At 46.6% G+C, this 23,582-nt stretch overlaps 7 protein-coding genes across 7 annotated transcripts; 4 read left to right on the top strand and 3 right to left on the bottom strand.

Annotated features, from left to right (window-relative positions):
* Positions 1 to 321: 321 nt before the first annotated feature.
* H6S33_000169 (uncharacterized protein) lies at positions 322 to 1,555 on the top strand (the record flags this gene model as incomplete). The annotated part of the gene is made up of 3 exons (XM_044831516.1): positions 322 to 566; positions 633 to 810; positions 1,067 to 1,555. 3 exons carry the CDS (start codon positions 322 to 324, stop codon positions 1,553 to 1,555), a joined length of 912 nt encoding a protein of 303 aa, XP_044699728.1.
* Positions 1,556 to 2,112: 557 nt separating this feature from the next.
* On the bottom strand, positions 2,113 to 3,374 carry H6S33_000168 (uncharacterized protein; the record flags this gene model as incomplete). Its single annotated transcript, XM_044831515.1, has 2 exons — positions 2,113 to 2,876; positions 2,960 to 3,374. 2 exons carry the CDS (start codon positions 3,372 to 3,374, stop codon positions 2,113 to 2,115), a joined length of 1,179 nt encoding a protein of 392 aa, XP_044699727.1.
* Positions 3,375 to 6,239: 2,865 nt separating this feature from the next.
* On the bottom strand, positions 6,240 to 7,417 carry H6S33_000167 (uncharacterized protein; the record flags this gene model as incomplete). Its single annotated transcript, XM_044831514.1, has 4 exons — positions 6,240 to 6,304; positions 6,365 to 7,202; positions 7,257 to 7,296; positions 7,356 to 7,417. 4 exons carry the CDS (start codon positions 7,415 to 7,417, stop codon positions 6,240 to 6,242), a joined length of 1,005 nt encoding a protein of 334 aa, XP_044699726.1.
* A 225-nt stretch (positions 7,418 to 7,642) lies between these two features.
* Positions 7,643 to 11,049, top strand: H6S33_000166 (uncharacterized protein; the record flags this gene model as incomplete). The annotated part of the gene is made up of 5 exons (XM_044831513.1): positions 7,643 to 7,752; positions 7,816 to 8,932; positions 9,025 to 9,829; positions 9,894 to 10,805; positions 10,862 to 11,049. 5 exons carry the CDS (start codon positions 7,643 to 7,645, stop codon positions 11,047 to 11,049), a joined length of 3,132 nt encoding a protein of 1,043 aa, XP_044699725.1.
* Positions 11,050 to 12,034: 985 nt separating this feature from the next.
* H6S33_000165 (uncharacterized protein) lies at positions 12,035 to 13,777 on the top strand (the record flags this gene model as incomplete). Its single annotated transcript, XM_044831512.1, has 1 exon — positions 12,035 to 13,777. One exon carries the CDS (start codon positions 12,035 to 12,037, stop codon positions 13,775 to 13,777), a length of 1,743 nt encoding a protein of 580 aa, XP_044699724.1.
* A 2,906-nt stretch (positions 13,778 to 16,683) lies between these two features.
* On the top strand, positions 16,684 to 18,211 carry H6S33_000164 (uncharacterized protein; the record flags this gene model as incomplete). The annotated part of the gene is made up of 6 exons (XM_044831511.1): positions 16,684 to 16,882; positions 16,946 to 16,979; positions 17,057 to 17,351; positions 17,419 to 17,611; positions 17,670 to 18,007; positions 18,068 to 18,211. 6 exons carry the CDS (start codon positions 16,684 to 16,686, stop codon positions 18,209 to 18,211), a joined length of 1,203 nt encoding a protein of 400 aa, XP_044699723.1.
* A 1,141-nt stretch (positions 18,212 to 19,352) lies between these two features.
* Positions 19,353 to 22,646, bottom strand: H6S33_000163 (uncharacterized protein; the record flags this gene model as incomplete). The annotated part of the gene is made up of 6 exons (XM_044831510.1): positions 19,353 to 20,916; positions 20,984 to 21,547; positions 21,743 to 21,767; positions 21,833 to 22,009; positions 22,092 to 22,168; positions 22,228 to 22,646. 6 exons carry the CDS (start codon positions 22,644 to 22,646, stop codon positions 19,353 to 19,355), a joined length of 2,826 nt encoding a protein of 941 aa, XP_044699722.1.
* Positions 22,647 to 23,582: the final 936 nt, after the last annotated feature.

The raw sequence follows: 23,582 nt of genomic DNA, 5'->3' as shown, positions 1-23,582 counted from the left end.
CCCTCAAACCATTTTAAGTAGCTACAATCAATAATATAAAGATAAAAATATTAGAGCAGGACAAGGCACCTATATACTAACGAATATCCGTATCTATCATTGGTCCTACTGCACCTAGGAGAATCTGGACAGGGAAGCCTTATCGTTATCGGGCCCCTGTCACATGCAAATGGGTTACCCTGCCTGTTGAACATTTTGCAGACTCGGCGTTTCAGTTCTTTCTCTCTGCGTCACAGGAAACCTCAAAAGCCCGAGTCACCCCTACACCGTCCGCAAAAACTCTCCACTCATTCTCTAATTCCAAAAATCACAACCTCAGCAATGGCCGCTCAAGTCCCCCAGAGCACTATCGACACGCTCGCCGCTTCCGTCTACGAACAATGTCTCCAAGCGCCCACTGGCTTTCTCTTCTCCATCTCGCAACTCCAGGAGATGGTCCCGGGAAAGAGCAATCTTGAGGTGACGCAGCGTGTGCTCAATGAGCTCCTGCGCACCCGCTCCCTCAGCGCCATGACGCAGGGCAACCAGACGCTGTTCAAGGCAGCGGCGAGGGACTATGCGGACAAGTAAGTTCCTTCCTGGTGGATCTCTTGAGTTACTCCGTCGCTGACGGTGGTGGTGGCGCGGTGTAGGGTCAAGAACATGTCGGGCGATGAGGAGATTTTGTACGGATATATCCAGGAAGCGGCCAGAGAGGGCATCTGGACCAAGACACTCAAGGCAAAGACGAACATGCACACAACCACCATGAACAAAGCTCTCAAGGGCCTTGAGGGAAAGCGCTTTGTGAAGGCGATCAAGTCTGTAAAGGTAAGCTTCTGAGTGCGCGCTCTAACCTTCCCTGGAACTTGACTTGAGCAAGCACCACCCACTGCCACCGCTACCATTATGCTATGAGCTGCCATTGAAACGCAAGACTACGTGTCTTGGAACTCGAAACGAGTTTCTCTTTCAATTTCTCCACTTAAGTATGTTGCATAGACAGATAGCATATTCCCCATCCACCTATAACACCTACGTCCCGCCCACCTGCAATCTCACTGGCTGACACCCGTCCCCCCACTAGTACCCGGCCCGTAAAATCTACATGCTCTATGAGCTCACGCCGTCCATCGACGTGACCGGTGGGCCCTGGTTCACCGATGCCGAGCTCGATAACGAGTTTATCAACGAGCTCCTGACGGCAATCACAAAGTTCATCACCTCCAAGTCTTTCCCGCGGATTGTGCGCGGCAGCAGCATCGCCTCTTTCCCACCGGGTTACACTGGTTATCCCTCGCAGAACGAGATCTACCGCTGGGTCAAGAGCAGCAACCTCACAGAGGTAGATCTGGCAGAGGCTGATATCAGGAATCTGCTTGATGTGTTGGTATATGATGGCAAGATTGAGAGGGTTGTGGGCGGGACGGCATATAGAGCGGTCAGGAAGCCCGAGAGTATTAATGGGTTTACAGAGAGTCCTTGTGGGAGGTGCCCGGTTTTCTCGCTTTGCAGGGAGGGCGGGCCGGTCAGTGCGAGCAATTGCGTGTATTTTGAGGACTGGCTCAACTTTTGAGGCGGGTCTACTAATGTCTAGCATCGTGTACCATTATTATTATTATACCCATACACACTCTGTGGGAAACGTTTCTAGCTCGCTGTTTGGATGGCAGTTCTTTTTTTTTTTTTTTTTCTTTTTTCACTATTTCTTCTAGGGTTCGATTGAGCTAATTTGCTGTGTATGTATATATACCTTTCTTTTTCTTTTGTGGGTGTTTTGTGGGATTCGAATTATTGCGCGGAAAGGATTAATAAAAGTAAATACTCGCGGTAAAAAAAGAACTTTATTCAAGAAAGCGGCCAAGTATAACATTTACTATCTAATACTATCTATCCTTAACGATCTCAGCGGAAAAGGAAACAGATTGACAGTTCAATCCTCTTGCATACATGTTAGGTTAGTATTGTTATTGCCGCTAGGTTTTTGGGTATCTCTCATTTTTTATGGTTGGTGGTTGTTGGTTTGTAACACTGTCAATGGACCACCGGCCTGCACAACTATCGACAGGTCAGCAACGACAGCTATTCAGAGACTCCTCGACCAAACACAACACATACCTCCAAATGCTCCAATTACTTCTTCTCGGAAGCCTGCTGCTCCTGCTGCTCCTGAATAGAGCCAACGCCCAGCCCCGAAAAGTCTTCCCAGATATTCGGAAAGATCCCGGTGCCGCGAAACCTGTCATCAAACCAATTATCCCTCCCCACCCAGCAGCCCCTATGATCCATCTCCACGGCCGCTTCCCCCTCCCCATCATCTTCACACCCGCAGTCCGCGAGCCCAACATCAAACAACAAGCGCTGCGCAGCGGTCACCTCCATCCCAATCGCCATCTTGGTCAGCACTGCCCTGACATAGACCAACCCCGGATCGGGCAGCGGATCATCATCAGTGCCCGCCTTGAGAGTGATAATCTTTCCTTCCTTCATCTGCTCATACACCAGCCCTCCGCCGAGGTCGATATCAACCTGTGGCTTACTCTTGTAGTTTCTGAGGCTGCGCTTGGTGCCGTTCCAGTGGAAGCTCACCCTGAGCCTATCATATGTGCCCGACAGCGGGAGGAGGTAGAACTCCATGGCGTCCCAGGCACGGCGGCACTCGGCGGACATGACGATGCTGTTGCCCAGCGTGGCCTCGTCGGCGCAGTGCGCTTGGATGATGTCCACAACGCTGTGCGGCCAGATGAGCGCAAGGAAGCGCCAGAAGGCCTTGCTGCCGGCGCTAGTCGAGAGCATGGGGAGGATGGGAACGGGCTGCGGGTCCTGGAGGGGGCCCTGGGCGTGGGTGATCTCGCAGGTGGGGCGCGGGGTGAGCATGGTTGGGTGGACGGCCGTGACTGGGATAACGCATGACTGTTAGCAGAGGGAATCAGAGGAAAGCAGAGGAAGGAAGAGCGGGTATATATGGTATGATACGTACCGACGGCAGTGTCGTTCTTCAGCTCACCCAGATAGGTCATGGCCTGCATATACGTATCGATGAACATGGCCACCAGCCGCTCCTTCCTCTCAAACGTCAGGGGAATGATCATGTCTCCACCCGGCTGAACGCCCTGGAAGACGATGCTCTCGGCGGTGTAGGGGACGTTGGGGACAATGATGCGGCCGAGGATCACTTCGAGGATGGTCGCCTTGATAGACGGATCGACGAACGGTGACTTCATGAACATGTCCCGAACGATGGAGACGAGGAGTGCATCGGCCTCCTCGGTCGGCTTGTTGTGGGTGAAGATGGCGGGGATGAGTGTCTTGAAACGACGACGCACTCGGGGTGGAGGGGAGGCGGGAATGGGGAGGGGGGGAGAAAGTTGTTGGAGGGCGGAGGAGGAGGCCATTGTTGCTAGGTGGGCTTGTAGGGGTTTGGGAATTGTCTTGATGGTTCTTGGATGGATGGAGGATGGATGTCACGGAGGAGTGACCGATAGATGGATGGATGGAAATTGTGGGTTGAGTAAAGAGAAGGTGAGTGGGAAGCACGGCTCAGTTGGGTGGGAGCGATATCGTACTTCTGCTAGGGGAACTGCCCGAAAGCCCTAATCGCTTAAACACTCTCCCCTCCGCAGTGAAATGGCGCCCCCGTGAAAATATCCGCTTTTATATGGCGAGTGATGGCTTATGATGAGGGTTCTCTACGTGTGGTTGGGGGTACTTGCGTGAACAGCCTACTTGTACTCTATCGTGGGTGCAGAACTGACACTCGAACTAAGAAAACAGCATAAACAGTACTGGCAATTGCCCGCTTTCTCGGGAAAATAGGTTGTTGACGAGAGTACCTTGGTCTCCTATATATCTGCTGTTTTTGTGGTGTAAACAGCAACAGTGAGACTGGGTAAGTATGAATAATAAAACCAATACTAGCTACAGGCAGAGTGTGGCCTTTGTAAATAAATATAAGCATATATTTAAGCTGGGCTAGGTACTTCTTCACAAGCAAGTATGGTTGAAAAGGGCAATGAGTGATTTATTGTGACGCCGAGGTGTGTGAGTGATCCTCGATGATTGTGAAAGACCTGTAAATTGAATCATTTCTGTTCTACCTCTCTGGCGGGTAACCTTTTGTTGAGGTTAGCGTAATAACAGGATCAATTGGACTATTCTATGGTTATTGAGGTCGACACTTCAAAAAGAAAAAAAAAAAGCCAAAAAAGAATTGTTGCAGATATGTTCTCTAAATTTGAATGGACTGCTTTCTTTTTACTTTCACCAGGTCCAAGCGGCCGGTCAACTGGGCTATTGTACTGACTACAGTGCTGGCGCAAAAGAAAGAGCTTAAGAGTACTCCCAGGCTCCGAAAGCAGCTAGATATAATGCAGAAGTGCACTCGCCTATAGCCCAACATCGGGACATGTCAATTGCAAAGTCATGAAGGTTCGTAACCACACGCCATAACCCCCATTAATCTAGAAGCCAATCTGGACCCTTTCTCACCAAGACCCTTTATTTGACCTGGTCAGTTATGAGGTTCTAGTTCAGTGATTTGGCTGTGTATACGTACGGAAACCTGTGCAATGACCCGATCGGCTTCCGTATATATGTGGCTGCAGCTGGGTGAGTATCAAGTTCACGATATTGTGGGGATAAGAATGTGACTACTTTTGATAACTGCAACCTCGAGTACAACGTATGTATCTACGTTGTGCCAGGAAATCTAATTATTAGCAAGACTTGGGACTTCGGATGTACCGAAGCCCGTTTTTAGGCCTGGATTGGGCTCTGCATCAGAACCTAATTTATCAAGGCATCTTTTAAAAAGCGCCATGCATGATAATACCATCAACACTCTGAGGCTCACTCTCGCTCACGTGCCTACCGTACAAGTATCTCACCCGAACAGCTCGAGAATTTTATCGTCAGGATAAAAAGTAAAAATGGAAAAATTTGGAAGTTACCCATCAGGGACTATTGATTCTGAATCAGCCGGGAATCGAACCCGGGTCGGGCGCAATCATCGTGAGATGGCAAGCGCCCGTGATACCCCTACACCACTGAATCATGTTTACTGCAGGGTTTGTAGCTTTTTTGATTGTTTTTTTTTTGGTTGCTAGACGCTGCGGCTCCACTGCACATTTGGTTAGATCACGGAGCTAGCTTCAATATTGAAAGCAACACCAAGCAGAAGGGGATAAACAGATTCACTGTGCTTTAAACCGTTTTCTTTCTGTTAGAATACTGAAACTGTTTGGGGAGTAGTGTGCGGTCACTTTGAGGAACCGTTTTTATGTGCAGTCTTGTAGCGGAAATCGGGATTCGGGGTGCCAACCTTTATGAATACTTGGCACTTAAATTAACACTGTATTTTGAATTTTAAGTAAGTAAGTACATGCAGCTATAATATAAAACTCCTCAATTATTTTGATACTTGTTTTCAAGAGATAAAAGTCGGGAGTTTGAATCGCCGTCACATCACATACCATCACTCGGTCTTGGCATGGCTCGGGATCTACTGGCCCCGGCTCCATCAACCAAAATCAATAATATGTGCATGTAGAATCTAGTCCCGGGAATCAATTGCTTCTAGTAAAGAAAACGAGAATAGGTCTTGCCCGGCTACAGCTAGGTCGGCGAGATTAATTCATCGGCCAGGTTGACGAGTAGCAAGCCATGCACGAGGATGTGCCAAAGTCCGGGTTGTGTTAAGTGGAAAACACCATGCAGGTGGCACAATTTCCTAAACGTGAGAGATTAAAGATGGGCTGAATACATCTATACTAAGTAGTACAATCTCCCGTCCTCTGTATACCTGTAGCTCGTACTCAGACTGGCTCTGATCTTTCGAGGGCATAACTACGTGTACATACATGTAGTTCACTGCCCATTCAATTCACTATAATTCCATACCACTAACGTCTATACTACACGCATGAAATACAGTCAATTTGTTACTTTTAAATCTCTGTATGCGGGAGATTGATGGTTGAATGTGGTTTATATACGGATGTCTTTTTCTTCCAACCGGCTATTAACCCAAGCGGCAAGCCGCGGCGGACCTTCAACACCAAATTGCATGCATTTAAATTCCCACGCACAAGAGTACTGGCAAAAAAATCTCGCTTTTATGTTCATTATTTAATTTACAGTAGAAAAAAAAGGAAAGTGAACAGTACAGAAAAGCCCCGGATCCATGTGACTGATTGATAAGAATGCTTGCCCACCCACGCGCTGTAACTTTTAGGTTGAAATCTGATGTTGGAGGTTTAGGTTTAGAGAGCCAGTTCGCGTTCTTGAGGGAGTGTGTTCTCGTATTCGATTTCGATATGAGCACCGCCTTTATAATATGTTAGCTTGACCAGAGTAGGAGTAGGTAAGGTAATAAAGTGGAGCTTACGTTTCCTTGGGTTTTGAGGAGTTGGTCCTCTTTTCCTCTTGATGGGTGCGGGTGCTTTCTTTGTAGTTGGTAGAGGAGCTTTCTTCTTGTCTTCTGGCTCCTCATCCTCACTATCATCGTCCTCACTATCGGTCTCGTCGTCCTCGTCGTCTTCTTCAAAGTCACTGGCACCGCTCCCGTCAAGCCAGTCCTCTAGATCACCGAGCTCCTCTTCTTCCAGGTCCTCATCTCCCGAAACATACTCGACCTCGTCAAGACCCTCCTCCTCCTCTTCGAGCTCTTCTTCATCCTCCTCCTCCTCGTCCTCGTCATCATGATCCACATCTCTCTCTGCTGCTCCTTCCCTCTCAAGTCCTCGGAGGACCTTCTTCCAGATGTTCTCCTCGACATTAAGGGGTTTGTCGCCATATGCACCACTTCTCAGCCTCTCCACCAGCTCCTTCTCAATGGCCTTTTCAAGCTTCGCCGCCGCGAGCGCCTTCCTTTCTCTAGTAGCCTCACGTCTAACGATCTTTGGTTTCACACCAACAAGCTTCTCGCCCATACGCTCTTCTTCCTTCGCCAGGCGCCGAGAGGTGATTGCCACTTGGGTCAATCGAGTGAGACGCTGCTTGCATTTATGTAGTAGAAATTTGGGCCAGTAAATTAAACGCTCGTCGATCTGTGTGAGGGCAGTTGCATAGTTCTGGGAGAGCTTGATCCGTTCCCACAGTTTTGACGGCATGTGCGCCCGCTCGATGGTCTTCATGTAGAGGTAGAGAACGCCATTGTCGCTGCGGATTGTGGCGTATCGCGAGTTGGCGAGGGGACAGGATTGACGATTACAGAGCCCAGTTACCTGCGAAGGTTAGTTAGAAGGAAGCGGGATATGAGGGGTGGTGGGAGTACGGACATTGTACTCGTTTCTGCAGAAGTTCTGACCTTTCGTAGTTCTACGGTAATATCAGTATACAGAGGATCCAAATATCTCAGGGTTGAAGAGGAAGCTTACTTTAGCTTGAAGGCGCAGAACTGCTGGTTGATAACCTGCCAGACAATCTCGTCAGAAGACATCTTCGGTGATTGATATGTAAGATGTTAAAGTTGCGTGCGGTTGGTTGAACAGAATTAGTTTTGGTCGAAGAGAAAATTTGGTGTGCGTTGCCAAGATTTCGCTGCAGGGTAGGGTAATGATCGATTAAACGGAAGCCAAGACATGAGGCTGAGAATGTTAAATGCCCCCCACATGCACATGCGATAACAAGGAAGGCAGCTCTTGATACAGAATACAGCAATAACATGGCGCATATACCTCGGAAATCGCTGATAGGAGGCCGCTGGAGCGAGGATGGTGAAGGGGAGGAAGACGACTACCAATTAGAGGAATTTGAGGAGGACGGGGGTGAATTGTATGTTCCCTCTTCAATTTCTGTAGCCGCTGCTCGCATAAGCTGTACTAACCCTGCGTCTAGCGACGGTTTCTTCGGCGAAGACGATGAAGACGATCCCGACTACTCCGGCAGCGAACGGGGTGGCCGAGATGATATCCCCATCGATCCAGCCCTCTCAGACGGTGAAGAAGATGAGCCTACCGAAGATGAGTCGGAAGAGGACCTCTCTATGGACCTCTTCAATAACGAGATGGAAGACTTCCATCAGGACCTGAAAGCCGCTCATGGCTTCCGACGTCGGCGCCCCAATGGAGGTCGCCGCGCAGTCGGCGACGAAAATTACTCCTTCGAAGTCCGTTCCCTTCTTGGCCAGGCTAACCAAGCTTATGCCTTCGGCAAACTCGACGAAGCGCTCAAGGCCGTGAAGCAAATCATCCAGATCGAGCCTGGCGTATATGCGGCGTGGAAGATCCTTGGTGAAATTTTCAGCGAGAAGGGCGATAAGAATAAGTGTCTTCTGGCCTGGCTGACTGCGGCGCATGCTCGGCCTAAGGACTGGGAGCTCTGGCTCATGTGTGCTAAGATGAGTTTAGACCAATACGGACCTGATAAACAGAGCTACAGGGACCAGGCGATCTACTGCTATAATAGGGCGATCAGAGCAAACCCGGATAATATTGATGCGATCTACGATCGTTCATTGCTGCTGAAAGATTCGGGACAGCTTACAAAGGCAGCGGAAGGGTTTGTTATGCTGAATAGACTCTTACCGAATGATATGGGAATATTAAAGGAGCTCGCCGGATTGTATATCGAACTCGGAAGAATTCCGGAGGCCATTGATTTTTACAACAGGAGTGTAGAGTTTTTTAAGAGCACAGGGAACGCGGATATGGCGTTTGGATGGAGTGAACTCAATATATTTGCCGAGCTTTACTGCATGGAAAAAGAATGGGCCGTTGCTATTCAGACAATCAAGAGCTTGGGGAGATGGTTGTATGGGCGAGCAGAAGAAAAATACTGGGATCAAATTAACGGAGATGATAGGGAATGGGATGAGGAAGATAGACCCCGGAGATGTTTGGTGAGAGAATTTGAAGCGGACAGGTTCCCGAAGGAAAGCTATTCGCTCCCGCTGGAGTTGCGAGTTAAACTAGGGCTGTGCAGGTTACGGATGGGAAATAAAGACGAAGCTATTGTATGTGAATTTCAAGATGAATTCACATTGCTCCATTTTTCACTTCTCAAGTATAGTAAATGTGACTTTTCTAACAAGGGTACTCAATATAGTCCCACTTCCAATACCTACAAAAGACCGCCAATTCAAACTACAATGATTTATTCCAAGAGGTTGGCGACGCCCTCTATGAATGCCGAGCATACGAGGATGCAATAGGCTACTACAGCGTAGTCGTCGAGGCCGCTGAGTATCTCGACCGCAAGTTATGGTTTAATATGGCTGAGTGTTACCGGGGCATCGACAACATTGAAGATTCGGAAGACGCCTATATGACAATTCTCGAGGCCTACCCCACTGACGAGGCTGCCATGATGCAGCTAGCTGGAATTTATGAAGTGACCAATCGCAAAGCCGAAGCCCTTGAGCTTGTCAACGAAATCATCCGAATCCGGCGAGAAAGAGACGCTGCAGAAAAAGCCCGCAAGGAGGCTTTAGCTAGTGGTGTGGTACTTTCTGGAGCGGAGGGAAGTGAGGCGGCCAATGAGAATAACACGGCCATGGCTTTCTTTCCAAACCAGCCTGTCAGAGAGAGAGCGAAAAGAAAGAAGGCTGGGATGCTAACAGAGGCGGAGAGGGCGGAGATGGACGCAAAGAAGACAGAGCAGACGACGGTGAAGTTTAAAAAATTAGAATTTCTGAGACCGGCCGCAGAGGCCGAGGACCAACTTGCCATCAAGGACTGGCTTGATACGGCAGGTGATTTAGTAGATGACTTTAGGAATACGAGAGCGTTATACCCGCAAGATCGGAATCTTAAGTTCAAGGGCTTTATGACAACTGCACAACGAAGAGCGATGGCACAGGGCCAAGCTAAACGGATTGAAAAGATGCAGAGTCGTTTGCAGGAGACATTGAGTATGCATAACGCTCTTTATATTTTCAAGGACGAACTGTGATACTAATCCTAATAATAATAAAGCTTTCCAGGACGATGAAATCACGACTGAGCATTTAACAAAATTCCGAGGACTAGATTTTGACACTTGGCTATATATCTTCATGCAATACGCCATCTACCTTGCCAAATACGACAATTTCCAGGACGCATACGACGTCTGCAACGCTGCAAAAGAAGCGAATGTCTTCTTCCAAGACAAGCGTCGGACCTTCACAATATGGATAACCTGGCTGTCCTGTGCCATCTTGGTTGGCGACTCAGAGTCCTGTTCCACCATTTGCCGTTGGTTCATGACAAGCTTTCAGTTCACGACAGAAACCTACTCCCTCTTTACTGCCTCTATCACTGCCTCCAAGAATGGCCTGGAAGTTTTCCACAATAATGCCAACCAAAAATACCTCCTCCGTCAAATAAAAGCCATGGACCAGGCGATCACGGGGAAGATTAGAGTTGGTGCGGCAACGCTAACGGCCGTAGATGATGATGGAAATAAGTATGTCCCTGAGGATGTAGACGTGGGATTGCTCATGCTTTACGGTCATATTCTTGCCTCAGGGAGGAGTTATATATCGGCACTGAATTACTATACGAGGGCATTCGCGGTACTACCTGATAATCCGATGATTACATTCTGTATCGGGCTTGCATATCTGCACAGGAGTATGCAGAGGCAGAGTGAAAACCGACATATGCAAGCATTACAGGGCATGACCTTTCTCTTTGAGTACTATGATATGAGGACTGATGGGAAGAGAAAAAGCGAAGAAAAAGCGAAGGGGCCAGATCATATTGAAGGAGAACTAGCAGGAGATGTGGATGCAATGGAGATTGATTCAGAACCCGCACAGCAAGGAAAGGCAAGGGAGGATAACACGAATTGGGAGGAGCGACAAGAGGCCGAATACAATATCGGCAGAGCTTTCCACCATATCGGTAAGCTAGTTTTTTCTACCAATTCATCACTTATTTTACTCACGCTATACATCTAGGCCTCACCCACCTGGCAATTCCGTATTATCAACGAGTACTAGAAATTTCAGACGAGCAGGCACAATCTGGGAAGCCCCTGATGGGGGACATGAAATGGGAGGCAGCTTACAACTTACAGATGATCTATGTCACCAGCGGAAGTCCTGGCTTGGCAAAAAGCGTCACAGTAAAATACCTGGTGTTATAGTTTCGAGTTGCAATGCAGTAGCTAAAGTTTAATTAACTTCTGAAATCCTTATTCAGATAGCTTTGGTTTCTCATATATCTCTTCTTGTGTACTTTACATAGATTCATATTCTTGGAGTTTTAGGCTTTGCTCAACGGTATCTCAATAAACTCCCGTACTGTCACGAGTGAGCCGGGGATACGCATACCCTGACAGGCATACTTACCTCAAGGGAGCAGTATAGAGAATAACTGCTCCTTGTATTCATAAGAGCACTCGTGGTGCATTTGGTTTTAGAACAGTGCAATTCCTTTCCTCTTGGTTGTTGCGAACACAGGTTGTGGATCCGCGGCTATACAGTGAGCGTGACTTGGAGCTTGAGATCTATATACACACCACTAACACTTTTGCAGGATACAAGTAACGAGTTGCTATATCTATGTAGAGTACTACTACATGTGATATGCACTCCATCCTGCATCAACGTGCAGCTACAGCACAATACCATCACGGGACACAATATCCTTTGTGTTTCTTGATTCATTTTCTTTAATCCAAACAATCACTGTTTGTACGTATTGGATCTTGTTATTTAGATTTAATAGATCATAGCTAACAAGCATGAAGTATCACTCGATAGCCCAGCATGTGGTTTGTCCTGCTTCATGCAACTAGGCAGCCACTTAAAAGAGCAATTGAGCATTACGTTTGGTTCTAGATGTAAATATAGGTACATATCACCTACATGTACTCAAGTGAGAAGCTAAGGGATTGTAATATTTTCTTCTATAGAAAGCCCTAACTTAGCTCCATTCTACGCTAAACCATGGAGCCGCCGCGGTGGATACATTCATGCGGTATTTCCCGTCCGTCCCGTCCGCCCAGCCAAAGAATTCATCTCCTTCTTCCTTCTTCCTGTTATATTTCAAAAAAGACAAATTACCTCTAAAATCCGTCAAAATCCATTAAGATACGCATAAATATCATCACCGTAACCATTCCAGAGATGCCTCCACCTCATCCTCCCTTTCATCTTCTACCTCTTTCTCCACCTCGTCCTCCTCCTCCACCACCACCAAATAAAGTCCTCTACGTTGGCAGTCTCCTTTCCGATACCAATTCTGCCGGCTTAAACAAGTATTTCTCTGAAGTTTACAACCTTCTCGACTCACAGCCAGGCTTGATACGTGTGAAGATTCTTCTCAACCACAACCAAACAGAAGCCTACGCCCTTGCCTACTACGAGACCGTAGAGAACGCTACCGCTGCAATGAAAGATCTCAAGAACGCAAAGACTCCGGGAACCCAGAGGCCTCTCCAAGTGACATATGCAACATCTCCCAAGACCAGTCTTACTACTGAGCTCCCTGGTGTGGCTCAAAACCTCGCAGGGAACAGACCTTCCAACACAAGATCTCAGACTTCCAGGAGAGGTGGGCCTCAATCTGATATTTCTCTACCAGAATGGACTCCGAATACTAGAGGTCCCGGATTGCTTGGTGATAGACCACTATCCGTTATCGCCCCACCAGAGCAGACTCCGAATGTTAGAGGTCCCGGGTTGCTTGGTGATAGAGAGTTTGTCCCCGGTAACTATAACATCACTGGAGATAGGCCGCTCGCTCATTCTGCCACCACGCTTGGAGATAGCAAATATGCTCCTGTCATGCATGAAATGCCAGGATTTTCTTCTGGTCCTGTGGACGACAAGAAGGTGATCGAGTTCAAAAGAAAGAAACCCGAACAGGAAGAGGAGCTCAAGAAGAAGGAACTCTGGGAGAACGAACTCAGGCAGAAGGAGCAGGAGCTCAAGAAGAACGAGCTTAGGCAGGAGGAGCTCAGGCAGAAGGAGAAAGAGTTCATGCAGAAGGAGCTCAGGCAGAAGGAGCTCAGGCAGAAGGAACTCAGGCAGAAGGATGAGGAGCTCAAGCAAGAGGAGCTCAAGGGGAAGGAGCTCAGGCAGAAGGAGCTTAAGGAGAAGGAGCTCAGGGTGAAGAGAAATGAGTCTAAGAAACTTCAGGAGCTTATCAAGGAGAAGCAAAACGACGCATTGCTTAATAAACAAATACTGGAAAGCCTTGGAAAAAGCGAATCAAAGAAAGAGCTCGGGGAGGCCACACGCAAGGAGGGAGGACTACTTAAGACAGAACTTACAACAAACAGTATCCAAGGGCTCAGAGAAAAGGAACTTAAGCAGAATCCCCTCCAAGAAGAGTTGAAAAAAAAGCACCAAGTACTCATTGATAAGAAGTGTGCAGCGCTAGTGATTGCAGGGGAGAAGGCCGCTAATGAGGTTGATGCTGGGAGAAAGACGCGCAAGGAAATCAATGAGATGGTGCTCAGAGAAAAGCCTGCTTATGAGGAACGTAAGCAGAAACCTAAAGCAAAGTACCAGGCCGAGGGCCCCGTCCTTGAACAGGAGGGTCTTATGAAGAGAATCGGTGATATCGAACGTATACAGGGAAACATTCGACATGAGCTGAGCGGAAACATCAGTCTCACGGATAGATTGATGCTACTTAGTGCGAAAGGGCCCAAGCAGATGACGGTTGAAAAGAATCCGCACGTTCAAGAAGAAATCCAAGTCAAAGAAATAACCAACATCGCAATTACCCCCAACACTAGCACCTCAAATTTTATGCGCCCCGCAACAACTTTGACAGACGGAGAAACGGGAAAAATGCTTGAGATATCGATGGGCATGGAGGAGTTTGGTATAACTGAGGAGGAGTGGGATGATGCGTTCTAGTTGGTTCTTTGGCCTCCTAAATCGATACACGAGTAAGTAGTCTATAAGTTGAGAAGATTCCTACCTAACGCCCTAGAACAAAACAAAATATACTTCTTTCTCTTCTTCAACTTCTCTATAATTATAGTATTAGTGAGTACGTAGACAGTATTGAGTAGGATGGAATCACCACAATAGCAGTACGGGGTTACAAGTAGGCGGGGAATGTTATGCCAAAGCAGCACTAGAAAGGAAAGGGTTAATTCGATATCCTTAGTGCATGAATAGTCCAACTAAATGAAGTAGCAATTCCACTCCCGTCTTTGGTCCTTCTGTTGTAGGAACAAGAACGAGTGCGAGAAGTAAGAACTTGCGTATTAAGTGGTTCTATATATGTGTACAACTACATTTATAGCAGAGCTTCTAATGCTAGTGTAGTCAGCGCCTTTAAACACATTGTACTCATAAAATATCATTTAACAAAGAACAAAAGTGTAGAATACCCTGGAAAGCGGGTATCCTTTATACACATAGGCCGTCAATTTCCGACCCAAAATTATATGTATTCATTGCCAGGCCCCTAACGACATAGCCAGCTCCTGGGCGACCCCCAACTACAAGCTATGTATGCCTCATACGTACATTTCTATATTATTCCACGCCATATCTAACACTAGTATCGGTACCAGTCATCGGAGAGCTCAAAAAAAATAAAAGGTGACCAGCTAAGTATGTAGTGGGCCATGATGTACGTCGTGATAGATTGTCATGGCAGGGTAAGGTTTCCTAGTTCCTCTTACCTTTGACCCTTTAAATATTACCTCCGGGCCACTGACAATTGTGTGGGGGAGCGTGGTCTAATGGTAGACGCCTCATCAACGGAGGACACCGAGTGGGTTGAGTCCCCATGACCATTAGTAGGTCATGGGTCCAATCCCGGGGGTGGGAGTCTATACTGGGGTGTATATGCAATATATCGGGATTAACCGCCGTGAAAAGTATACACCTCAGCAAGACTTTTTGTAAATTATTGACATTTTTCTGGAGATTACTGGCCCCCTGGTAGGTTAAGTGTGATATCGGTCAGATCTCTGGCCCGTAACCGCAACTTGAACAATTATCTTCGCTTCTCGCTCATTATTTGGTCTCCCTTCTCTCCTCCCTCCATGGTTAGGGTTGGATGTAGGATTAGGGTTTAGCGAAACCTTTTCAGACCATATTCTTTTATAGTATAGTAGATTATAGTATAGTAGATAGAATAGTGGATTTGAATAACGGGAACAAGCAGCACCTGGAAAACCCCACCCTGCAAACATCCTGCTGGGCTTGGCTCACAGTTACTCACTCGACGTCTCAAGTCTTCTCGAGATGAGCGAAACGAGACAAGATCAAGGCCCATATTCGCGGGGAGCACTGCTAATACATAGCATTAACAAGTCTGGCCATGAGTTCTTCAGCCTCTTTGCCTATGAAGCCACCATTGGTGGTCTTTTGGGTCTAGAAGTCTCACCTAATCACTGGATATTACCGCGCCGTTGTGAACCTGGTACGTTATCGGATCTGGAACAGTCGAGGGGGGTATTCGCTACGTCTACTCTGCCAGACGTACTGCAGATATCTCACGGGGACTCCAGGTGGGCGCAATGATAAGATTTCACCACTGAGAGCATCAAATATAGTATTCACCACTCAGCACGTACGTGCAAGGTCCAACCTCACTAAAAATCCACGCCGCCAATTTCTCGAGAAGTTCAGGACAGAGATATGTCTCCCAATTGACGTTCGGGGCGTCGGTCCCGCCAATTGTGGAAGCTGGATTACCCCACTAAATTGATTGAGGTGAATGGTCATGGTTGTGATCCAAGGCTGAAACGAGCGGGAAGTCCCGTTAGAGCAAACTGCACTTTAGAGTTGTAGCCGTTGAGCTGATCTAATACATGTTGTGGCGTCCACTAGTAAGCCAACTATTTCAATGGGGCGATGGACTGTTAACTAGTGAGGCTGAAATGATCACTCTAGAACTCTAATACAACCTTAGCAATTGATAGGATCCTAGGACATTGTACATATATGATACTAAGTACCTGATAGAATCTTTATTACGTGGATAATATTCCTCCAAGGTCTGATACTCACTTCCATCCTATCATAAGTCCTTTCTCGGCCGGCCCCGACCATATTCAGATATTTTAGAAAATCTAACGTTTATGATGGGAGTAATGCTGGATAGGGTGCCCGACAACACTATTCATGAATGCTTACCTGTTTCCGCGGTAGATGCAGGGTCGTATAGCTACCTACCTTGATAAGCTTGCGAACACTATAAGTCCAACAGAAATCAAAGCCTTATATTTGTTTCCTCTCGATATATCAGATTCTCCACTATTAAACGCTCGGCGTGGACCGCATGCGGCATGGTAACAGTAACAACTCCAGATTTGGTAGGTCCCTAACATTCCATCCCAACCAATGGCAGGATTCCTCAACTTCACATGGCCATTATCGGCGCCGATGCCGAGCAGGGAGAAAAGCTTATCGACCATGTTCCTGCGTTTCTTCACGATGATCATCATCCTTCGAGGAAATTTCCCCCGCCGAAACAAGAGGAGGTTGAGATCAGTTGCCACCCTAGGAGGCATCCGAATGATAGGGCAACCCAGTGTGCCTTCCCGTTTCGTAATAAATTATTCAATGCAATTTTTTTATCGTTCGTATCCAATGGTGCGAACACTCCCACCATCTCCACGTAGGGTTGGTAGGGTGTATTGAACCTCATCCTAGTCCCACGGCCAATGGAGTAATTATGTGGAGATGAGCTACGCAGCTGCACCTCCGGGCTCTCAATTGCAAGTGCAATAATTTTACTACAAAATGCGCTTGCCCGCACCGCCCATTACAAAAGTGTGACAATTCCATACTCGCCCTAAATGTCTTTCTCACGATTTGCAAAAGTTGCTCTTGGCTCGGTGTTAGTCGCTCTTGGTGTCAATGCAGGAACTCCATTGAGTTGCACAAACACCCAAATAAGCTGCAAAAACACCACCGCAGTTGCGGATTCATGTTGTTTTAATTCTCCAGGTGGACAGTTACTACTGACGCAGTTTTGGGACACGGATCCGGTGACTGGTTAGTGATCCCCCCCGGTTTGACTGCTATTTTGCGCAGTTGATAGCTAAAATAATAAGCTAGGTCCGGTTGACTCTTGGACTATTCACGGCCTTTGGTAAGTCAATGATATATAGACGGTTTATTCCTGCAACTGCCCTTAACTAACCAACGTGCAACCAACCGATTAACCAGGCCCGACAAATGCGATGGAACATATGACGCAAACTGTGACAGCAGTCGAGCCTACACCGACATAGCTGGCATCCTTACTGCGGCAGGCCAGACTTCGCTGCTGAGCTATATGCAGACCTACTGGAAAGACTATAACGGCAACGACGAGTCCTTCTGGGAACATGAGTGGAGTAAACACGGGACTTGCATCAACACGCTCAATCCAAGCTGTTATACAGGGTATACAGCTAAGGAAGAACTTCTCGACTTTTTCGAGGTTACGGTACAGCTCTTTAAAGGGTTAGATACTTATAAGGTTTGTTTTTCTAGATTTGGCGGAGGGAGTTGGATCAAGAGATATGACTGACATATGGGATCTCTAGACGCTTGCAGCAGCCGGGATTACTCCTTCTACCTCGAAGACCTACACCTCCGCCGAAATTCAGGCCGCCCTCAAGGCCGCAACAGGCCACACAGTGACACTAGGCTGCTCCAACGGCGCTCTCAACGAAGTCTGGTACCACTTCAACGTTAAAGGCAGTGTCTCCACTGGCGAGTTCATTGCCACGGAGCCAGGTATGTGCTCCCTATCCCAATTCTTTCAGTCACAGCACATACTAAAGGTCCCCTACAGATGGCACCAAATCCACCTGTGCCACTTCAGGCGTGAAATATCTCCCCAAGAGCGGCGCCACAACCTCTCCAACAACCTCTGCAACAAAAACATCATCCGCCGCAGTGCCAACAGGCACAGGCGTCTTCTCTGGCAGCGGGTATCTCAACGCCATAACTGGCGGGGCTACAAAGGGATGTATCATCAGTGCCGGGACATGGTACACGACTGGTACTTGCGCGACCTTTACAGCAGCGGCTTCAGGATCAGGATTTACTCTATCGTCAAGTAAGGGAGCATGCGCTATCGTGAGTGGAGCATTGAGTTGCGCCTCGGGAAATACTGCTACTGTCTTTACCGTATGTTAACATTCATTCCGAGCTTCTTTAATTGTGAACTTACTGACTTTTTGATTGAAGGCGAGCGACGGTCTACTGGCTTCGAGTGGGAGCACGGCATTCTATGTGGCCAGTGTTCCGAGCGGATCGACACAGGCAACGGTTTATACGTCAAGCACGAGTGCACATTCGACGGCATTGACGATATCGTGGAAATCGGTCTAGATATGGTTTATTTAACCCTGTGCATATATATGGGCACTTTGAACGAATGTCTTTTTTGTTGTCATGTAAATCGTGTCTAATACATTGGACGAAATATGTCTTTGTTAGTTTATCCTCTATGCTCGCCATTTGTACGCCGGCCTGTATGACGAAAATGAATGAAAACGCCACTCTTGACGCATATTTCCTCCCACGCACACCATCAAATTGTAGCTAACCGGCAGAATTTGCTCGCGAGTGATACTTTGTGATGTAACTGTAAGGATAGTTGGCAACGCAAGGCGCCCAATTTGAGCAATTGGCCCGAAACCCACGGTTGGAGATCGATTCTTACATCTAATCTAATAAGTATATAATTATAACCTGCATATGCATGTGCATTTAAAAGCTTCTGATTGGCTCATTGAGAGAGGTTTTGTTTCATTTGAAACATGTTGTGATGGATATGAACATAGGGTATTGTGCTGAGTGGTGTTAGATTGTTAATAGGTTTTCTACTGGTTCTGGGAACCGATCAGCAGTCCGATTTTAGCGGCTTGGTGGCTGCTAAAGGGATATACTTACAGCTTGAACTAGAGAATTTGTCTGACCTGTCCACTGATATATAGAGGATATCAGAAAAGGCGCATATCGACTAGAGTAGATATAGTGATGGACTTTGCCTGTCAGGAGGGGTCGAGGGCTGCGCAGCGGCCTGAGAGCCCCGACCGACAGGTAAATAGAGAAAATAAGCCGCAAGCGGCTTGCCTGTATATTGGACTGATTGATATACATGTAGTACCGGCCGAAGGCCGGAAACCACTTGTACATATGTATAAATACTATAGTCTTCTCCGTCGTCGTCGTCAGAAGGCCTTAAAGCTTAGGATTTTGTTCGTACGTGCAGCTCTCTTTTTGTTCTTTGATGGTTTGTATCACGTGTGGCATATTGAAGCGTGCCAAAAAAGAGATTCAGGGCTTTGCCTTTAATGACGATTGCTTGAAACTATGGGAGAGGCCGCATTGCGTTTATATACCATAGACTTGTACTATATTTAAAACTTTAAAACAAAAAAAGAGCAAAATGTGGCATATGAATGAAAGAGAGAAACTAAAATGAAAGTGCCAAAAGAATGAAAATCGCGAAATTTTACAACAAGAATCATAAATTAGATAGAAGTGGTATACTGCTCAGCCGCAAAAGATACACATCTTCATTCTGGTCAGATCCCTGGCCCAACAACCTGGATACCCTATCTAGACTGGCACCAGAGTCTTCCAGGAGACTGGAGATTTTATCATACCCAAGCATTACTGAATAATGGAAGGCTGTCAGTCCTTCGTTGTCCGCAACTGAGATATCGACTCCTCCTTGAATCAACTCAACGACGACAGCGTAATTACAGTTGTATACTGCTCGGTGCAATGCCGTCCATCCGTTTTTGTCCCTGGCATTTATATCAACCCCACAGTCCATCACTAGTCTTAGCCGTTCACGGGAAACACCCCCAATTATTGCCCAGTGTAATAATGTATTTCCATCATTGTCTACAGCCAATATTTCAGCACCATTGTTGATTTGAACAATCATTTCGCCCCCACTTTTTACGCAATCGCAGTGTAGAGCTGTAAATCCATCGTTACTTATAGATGCAACACTAGCTCCTCTGCTCAATAACATATCCACTATTAAAGTGTTCCCGTTATTGGCTGCTATGTGAAGTGCTGTCCACCCATATACGTCTTTGGCTGATATATCACTGCCACTGTCAAGTAACATCTTAACAATTGAATTGGGCCCTTTCTTGGCAGCCACGTGAAGGGCTGTCCGACCCTTCTTATCTTGAGTCAACGTGTCTGCGCCCCGATCAAGCAAAAATCGAACGGCATCCTCTCTTTCACCATACAAGGCGTAATATAGTGGTGTTCTCGAGTTACTATCTCGAGCATTGATATTCGTATAGTAGTTGATATTATCCAACAAAGTTTGGAGTAAAGGGAAGTGATTCCAGGTAATTGCTACGTGCAGAGGGGTCTCCAGAAATAATAGCCCGGGTTTATACCCCCAGCGCAAGGCCTGGAGATATGAGGATAGATTTCCTGGATTACTTACTAATGTAAGTAATGCCTGAATAGTCGAGAGTTGATCACAACTATCAAGGTGAAGTCTCAAACATCTCGCAGCATATTTTAGAAAAGGATATGAAATGTGCCTGAAATTTAACGAAATTGATGATGTTGCAAAACCCCGGGAGAACACGTCGAGAGAGAGGTAAGTTGCGCAGGCAATGGCGAGTTGAACACGAAGGTCTGTGGAGAGGGCGTTGGTCCTTAAAAGGTACTCGGCTACGGTTCGATGAACGAATCTGATGGTATCGTCCTCCTCATTGATTGTAACCAAGCTAGCACAAACATCAAGTAGTGTCTTTCGATCAGGTATGTTTGTATCATCGAAAATTGTGCAACCTTGTTCTATAGATACTGCATGTTGTAGCTCCCGAGCCTTGAGTGGTCTCATGCCTCCGTAAAGCCATGAAAATATTTTAAATGCCAGCCTTTTACAGCTCGGGGCTTGCTGCTGAACAATCTCCATTGCTCTGTCATAAGTAGGGTCCATAGGGTAGAGTTCACTCGACGAGCTTTCAAAAGTTTCAAGCTCCTTAATGATCTCTTTGACGGTAGTCTGTTGGCAGAGGTGTTCGATCTGGAAGTGTACAAGTAAAAACCTAGGCTCTTCTTATTAGAATTTTAATTATGCCAGAGACTTTCTCTAGGATGAGGAAGTTGCCTTACATTTTATTAGCGCATCTTTTGATACCAGAGATGATCAAGTCTTTGCACTTGCCCTCGTTTACAAGGCGTTTAGCTCGGGGATTCTCCTCAATCTTTTGCTCAATGTAACTAGTAATATCATCGTCCCTTGCCGACAGCCTTACTTTCGCTGAATTTTCGAAGAAACATTGTATGTCTTCCGGATAATCCCGACTTGTCAGGAAAAGGTTAATTTTCTGCAGCCCGATCCGGAGAAAGAAGGGTAGGAGCTCCCTTCGTTGACTTTGTGGACACTCGTCGAGGGCGTCACATACAATGTAGGTTTGGGGAAATAACTTGGAAATGGCAACCAAAATACTCTCAAGGTCGCGAAATGAAGGGCGTCGCTTAAGTGGTGCCAGCCTTCCGTACAGGTCTTGAACTACTTTGGGCAAGTTCAATAGTTGAGACGAAAGTTGTTTGATTATGCTGGCAAGTATAGCTGCCGGCTTTTGTTCCAAGTGTTCTTTATAGTTAAAGTAGATGTAGGCTAATCCGCACCCTGTTTCCGATGAATATTCCTGAAGATAATCTATCATCATAGAACTTATATAAAGTTAGCTCTCAAAGATCACGTAAGTTGTTTAAGGGAGTGTTTAGCAACAAGGCAAAAGGGAATCTCCAAGAGTGAAATCCTAGAAAAAGGTTATTCAAACAGAGTTTTCACCCTATAAACTCCGTTTTGGCCTGTTGCTGAACAGGCCCTAATTCCGCGATCAATTGTACGGGATTGTATCGTACCTCAGGAAGGTTTTTCCTACACCGGCTAGAAAGAATACACGTTTAGTATATTATTATAAAGATAATAGCACCAAAAAAGCCGGAACTTACGAATACCATAGCCCCAAAGCAGTCTTGAACCCGAGGGATTATTCATCCAACTCGTAACCTCAGGAGATACTATGATCCACTGGGCAGTGTTCTTCTGTCTTCTATTACTAATTTCTCTATGCTTCGTATCAAAGGCTCCCGCATATAACCACTCCAGTATCCTGTCACGCTCCTCTTCTAAATATTCCATTACATGCATTAGCAGATAATTACGCGTACGGGTGATCAAGTGCTAGAAAGCATTTGTCATGATTCTTACCACTCTGACGAGTAATTATCTCTTTTACACCCCCATCAACTTCATTTACACGCCTCTCTATAGCCTTTGAACGAGACCTTCCCTTGAGTTAGTATATAGTAAAACGAAGTCAATTCCTTAGAGTACGTCTACTCACAGCTGATAGACTTCCAACGTGATCATGAATCCAGATTTACGCCTCTCTATCAGTGATATATATTCTAAATTATCCTGCTCCTTCAAAGGCCAATTATATCTAAACAGCCTCTTTCGCCACTTGAACCGTGTTGTGCTAGGAGGAGTTTTCAGACTCTGTTGGAACCTCTCCAAGACCGTAGTGCAATCTCGAATCTGGCTCCTCAGACCCCGTAGCACAACTGATTCTGGATCTTCTTTTGCAATGTTATGCAAATCAAGAAGAACCTGGTTAAGCGATTCAAGTTCTTGACTGAGCTTCACTATGTCTTCTGGAGCCTTGTTAACTTTGCCGACATATTCGTGGGTCCATGCGGACACCTGGGTTGCAATTTGAATAAGCGCGAAGATGCCGGATACTAGGCCCACAAGCTCAGCCATTTGTTTAGCTGAAAACGTTGCCCGTTGGGCGAGATTTTCGAATGAGTTTTCGTGGTCTCTGTATAATATACTGGCGTCCTAGATAGCTAACTTGTAAATGAGGGGTTGAGGGTTGCTCGTGTAACATCATAAGATCCGGCGCTTACCGGGCCTGGTAAGCGCATATTTGTGGGTATCGAGTAAGTAAAAGGACAAGCTGGTAATTGAATTGATATCGTCACTACCACAATATCTAGCCCCTCATCATCATCCCTAGCCTTCGAACTGCACGAACCAGTGACAGGATTTGGAATTTACCAACATACATACATTGGTTTTGAACCAAGGCCGCTCCGCTATAACCCGCTCTTTAATTAAGGTCAAAACGGAGTTATAATCCTCAGTACATACATGATTGTATTCAGATTTTCATACATACAAGGGGGATGTAGATTCCTCCAGTGACCACTGGAAAAATCACATCGTGGGGAGCACCGAACATGTTTACACACCCCTTTATCCTCTCCCATAAATAAAATACCCGGCAGATTTGTACGTACCACTCTCTTCCGTTCTTTAGACACATCTCACTCACAAATAGCATAGCATTACTGACTATGTAGATGATAGCCACATCCCCTCCATGTCCCCTGCGGGGAATGGTTAAGCTTCGCCTCACTATATCGCCAGCGCCGCCAACAAGTGAGCCCATAATACACTGCTACGGAAGCTCACCGGGGAATAGTTCCTTCGACGCCAGAAACTAATATGAAGGATTATATCTATAACACCCAAATACCGGCCCGGACGGTCTGTTTAATTCCGCATGTACGGGGAGGCTATGTGCGTGGTCCATGGACCAGCACCAACCAAACCCAAGTAACACCCCTACAGCGAAGTGGCTCCCCCTCGAGCCCTTAAATTAAGACTTCATTCTTTTCCCGCGCCTAAAACTCC

This window comes from Morchella sextelata (genome assembly GCF_020137385.1).
Source record: "Morchella sextelata strain SCLS chromosome Unknown scls_1, whole genome shotgun sequence".
NCBI lineage: Eukaryota > Fungi > Ascomycota > Pezizomycetes > Pezizales > Morchellaceae > Morchella > Morchella sextelata.
Note: the sequence above shows the minus strand (reverse complement) of the source record. Positions and strands in the feature narration are given on the sequence as shown.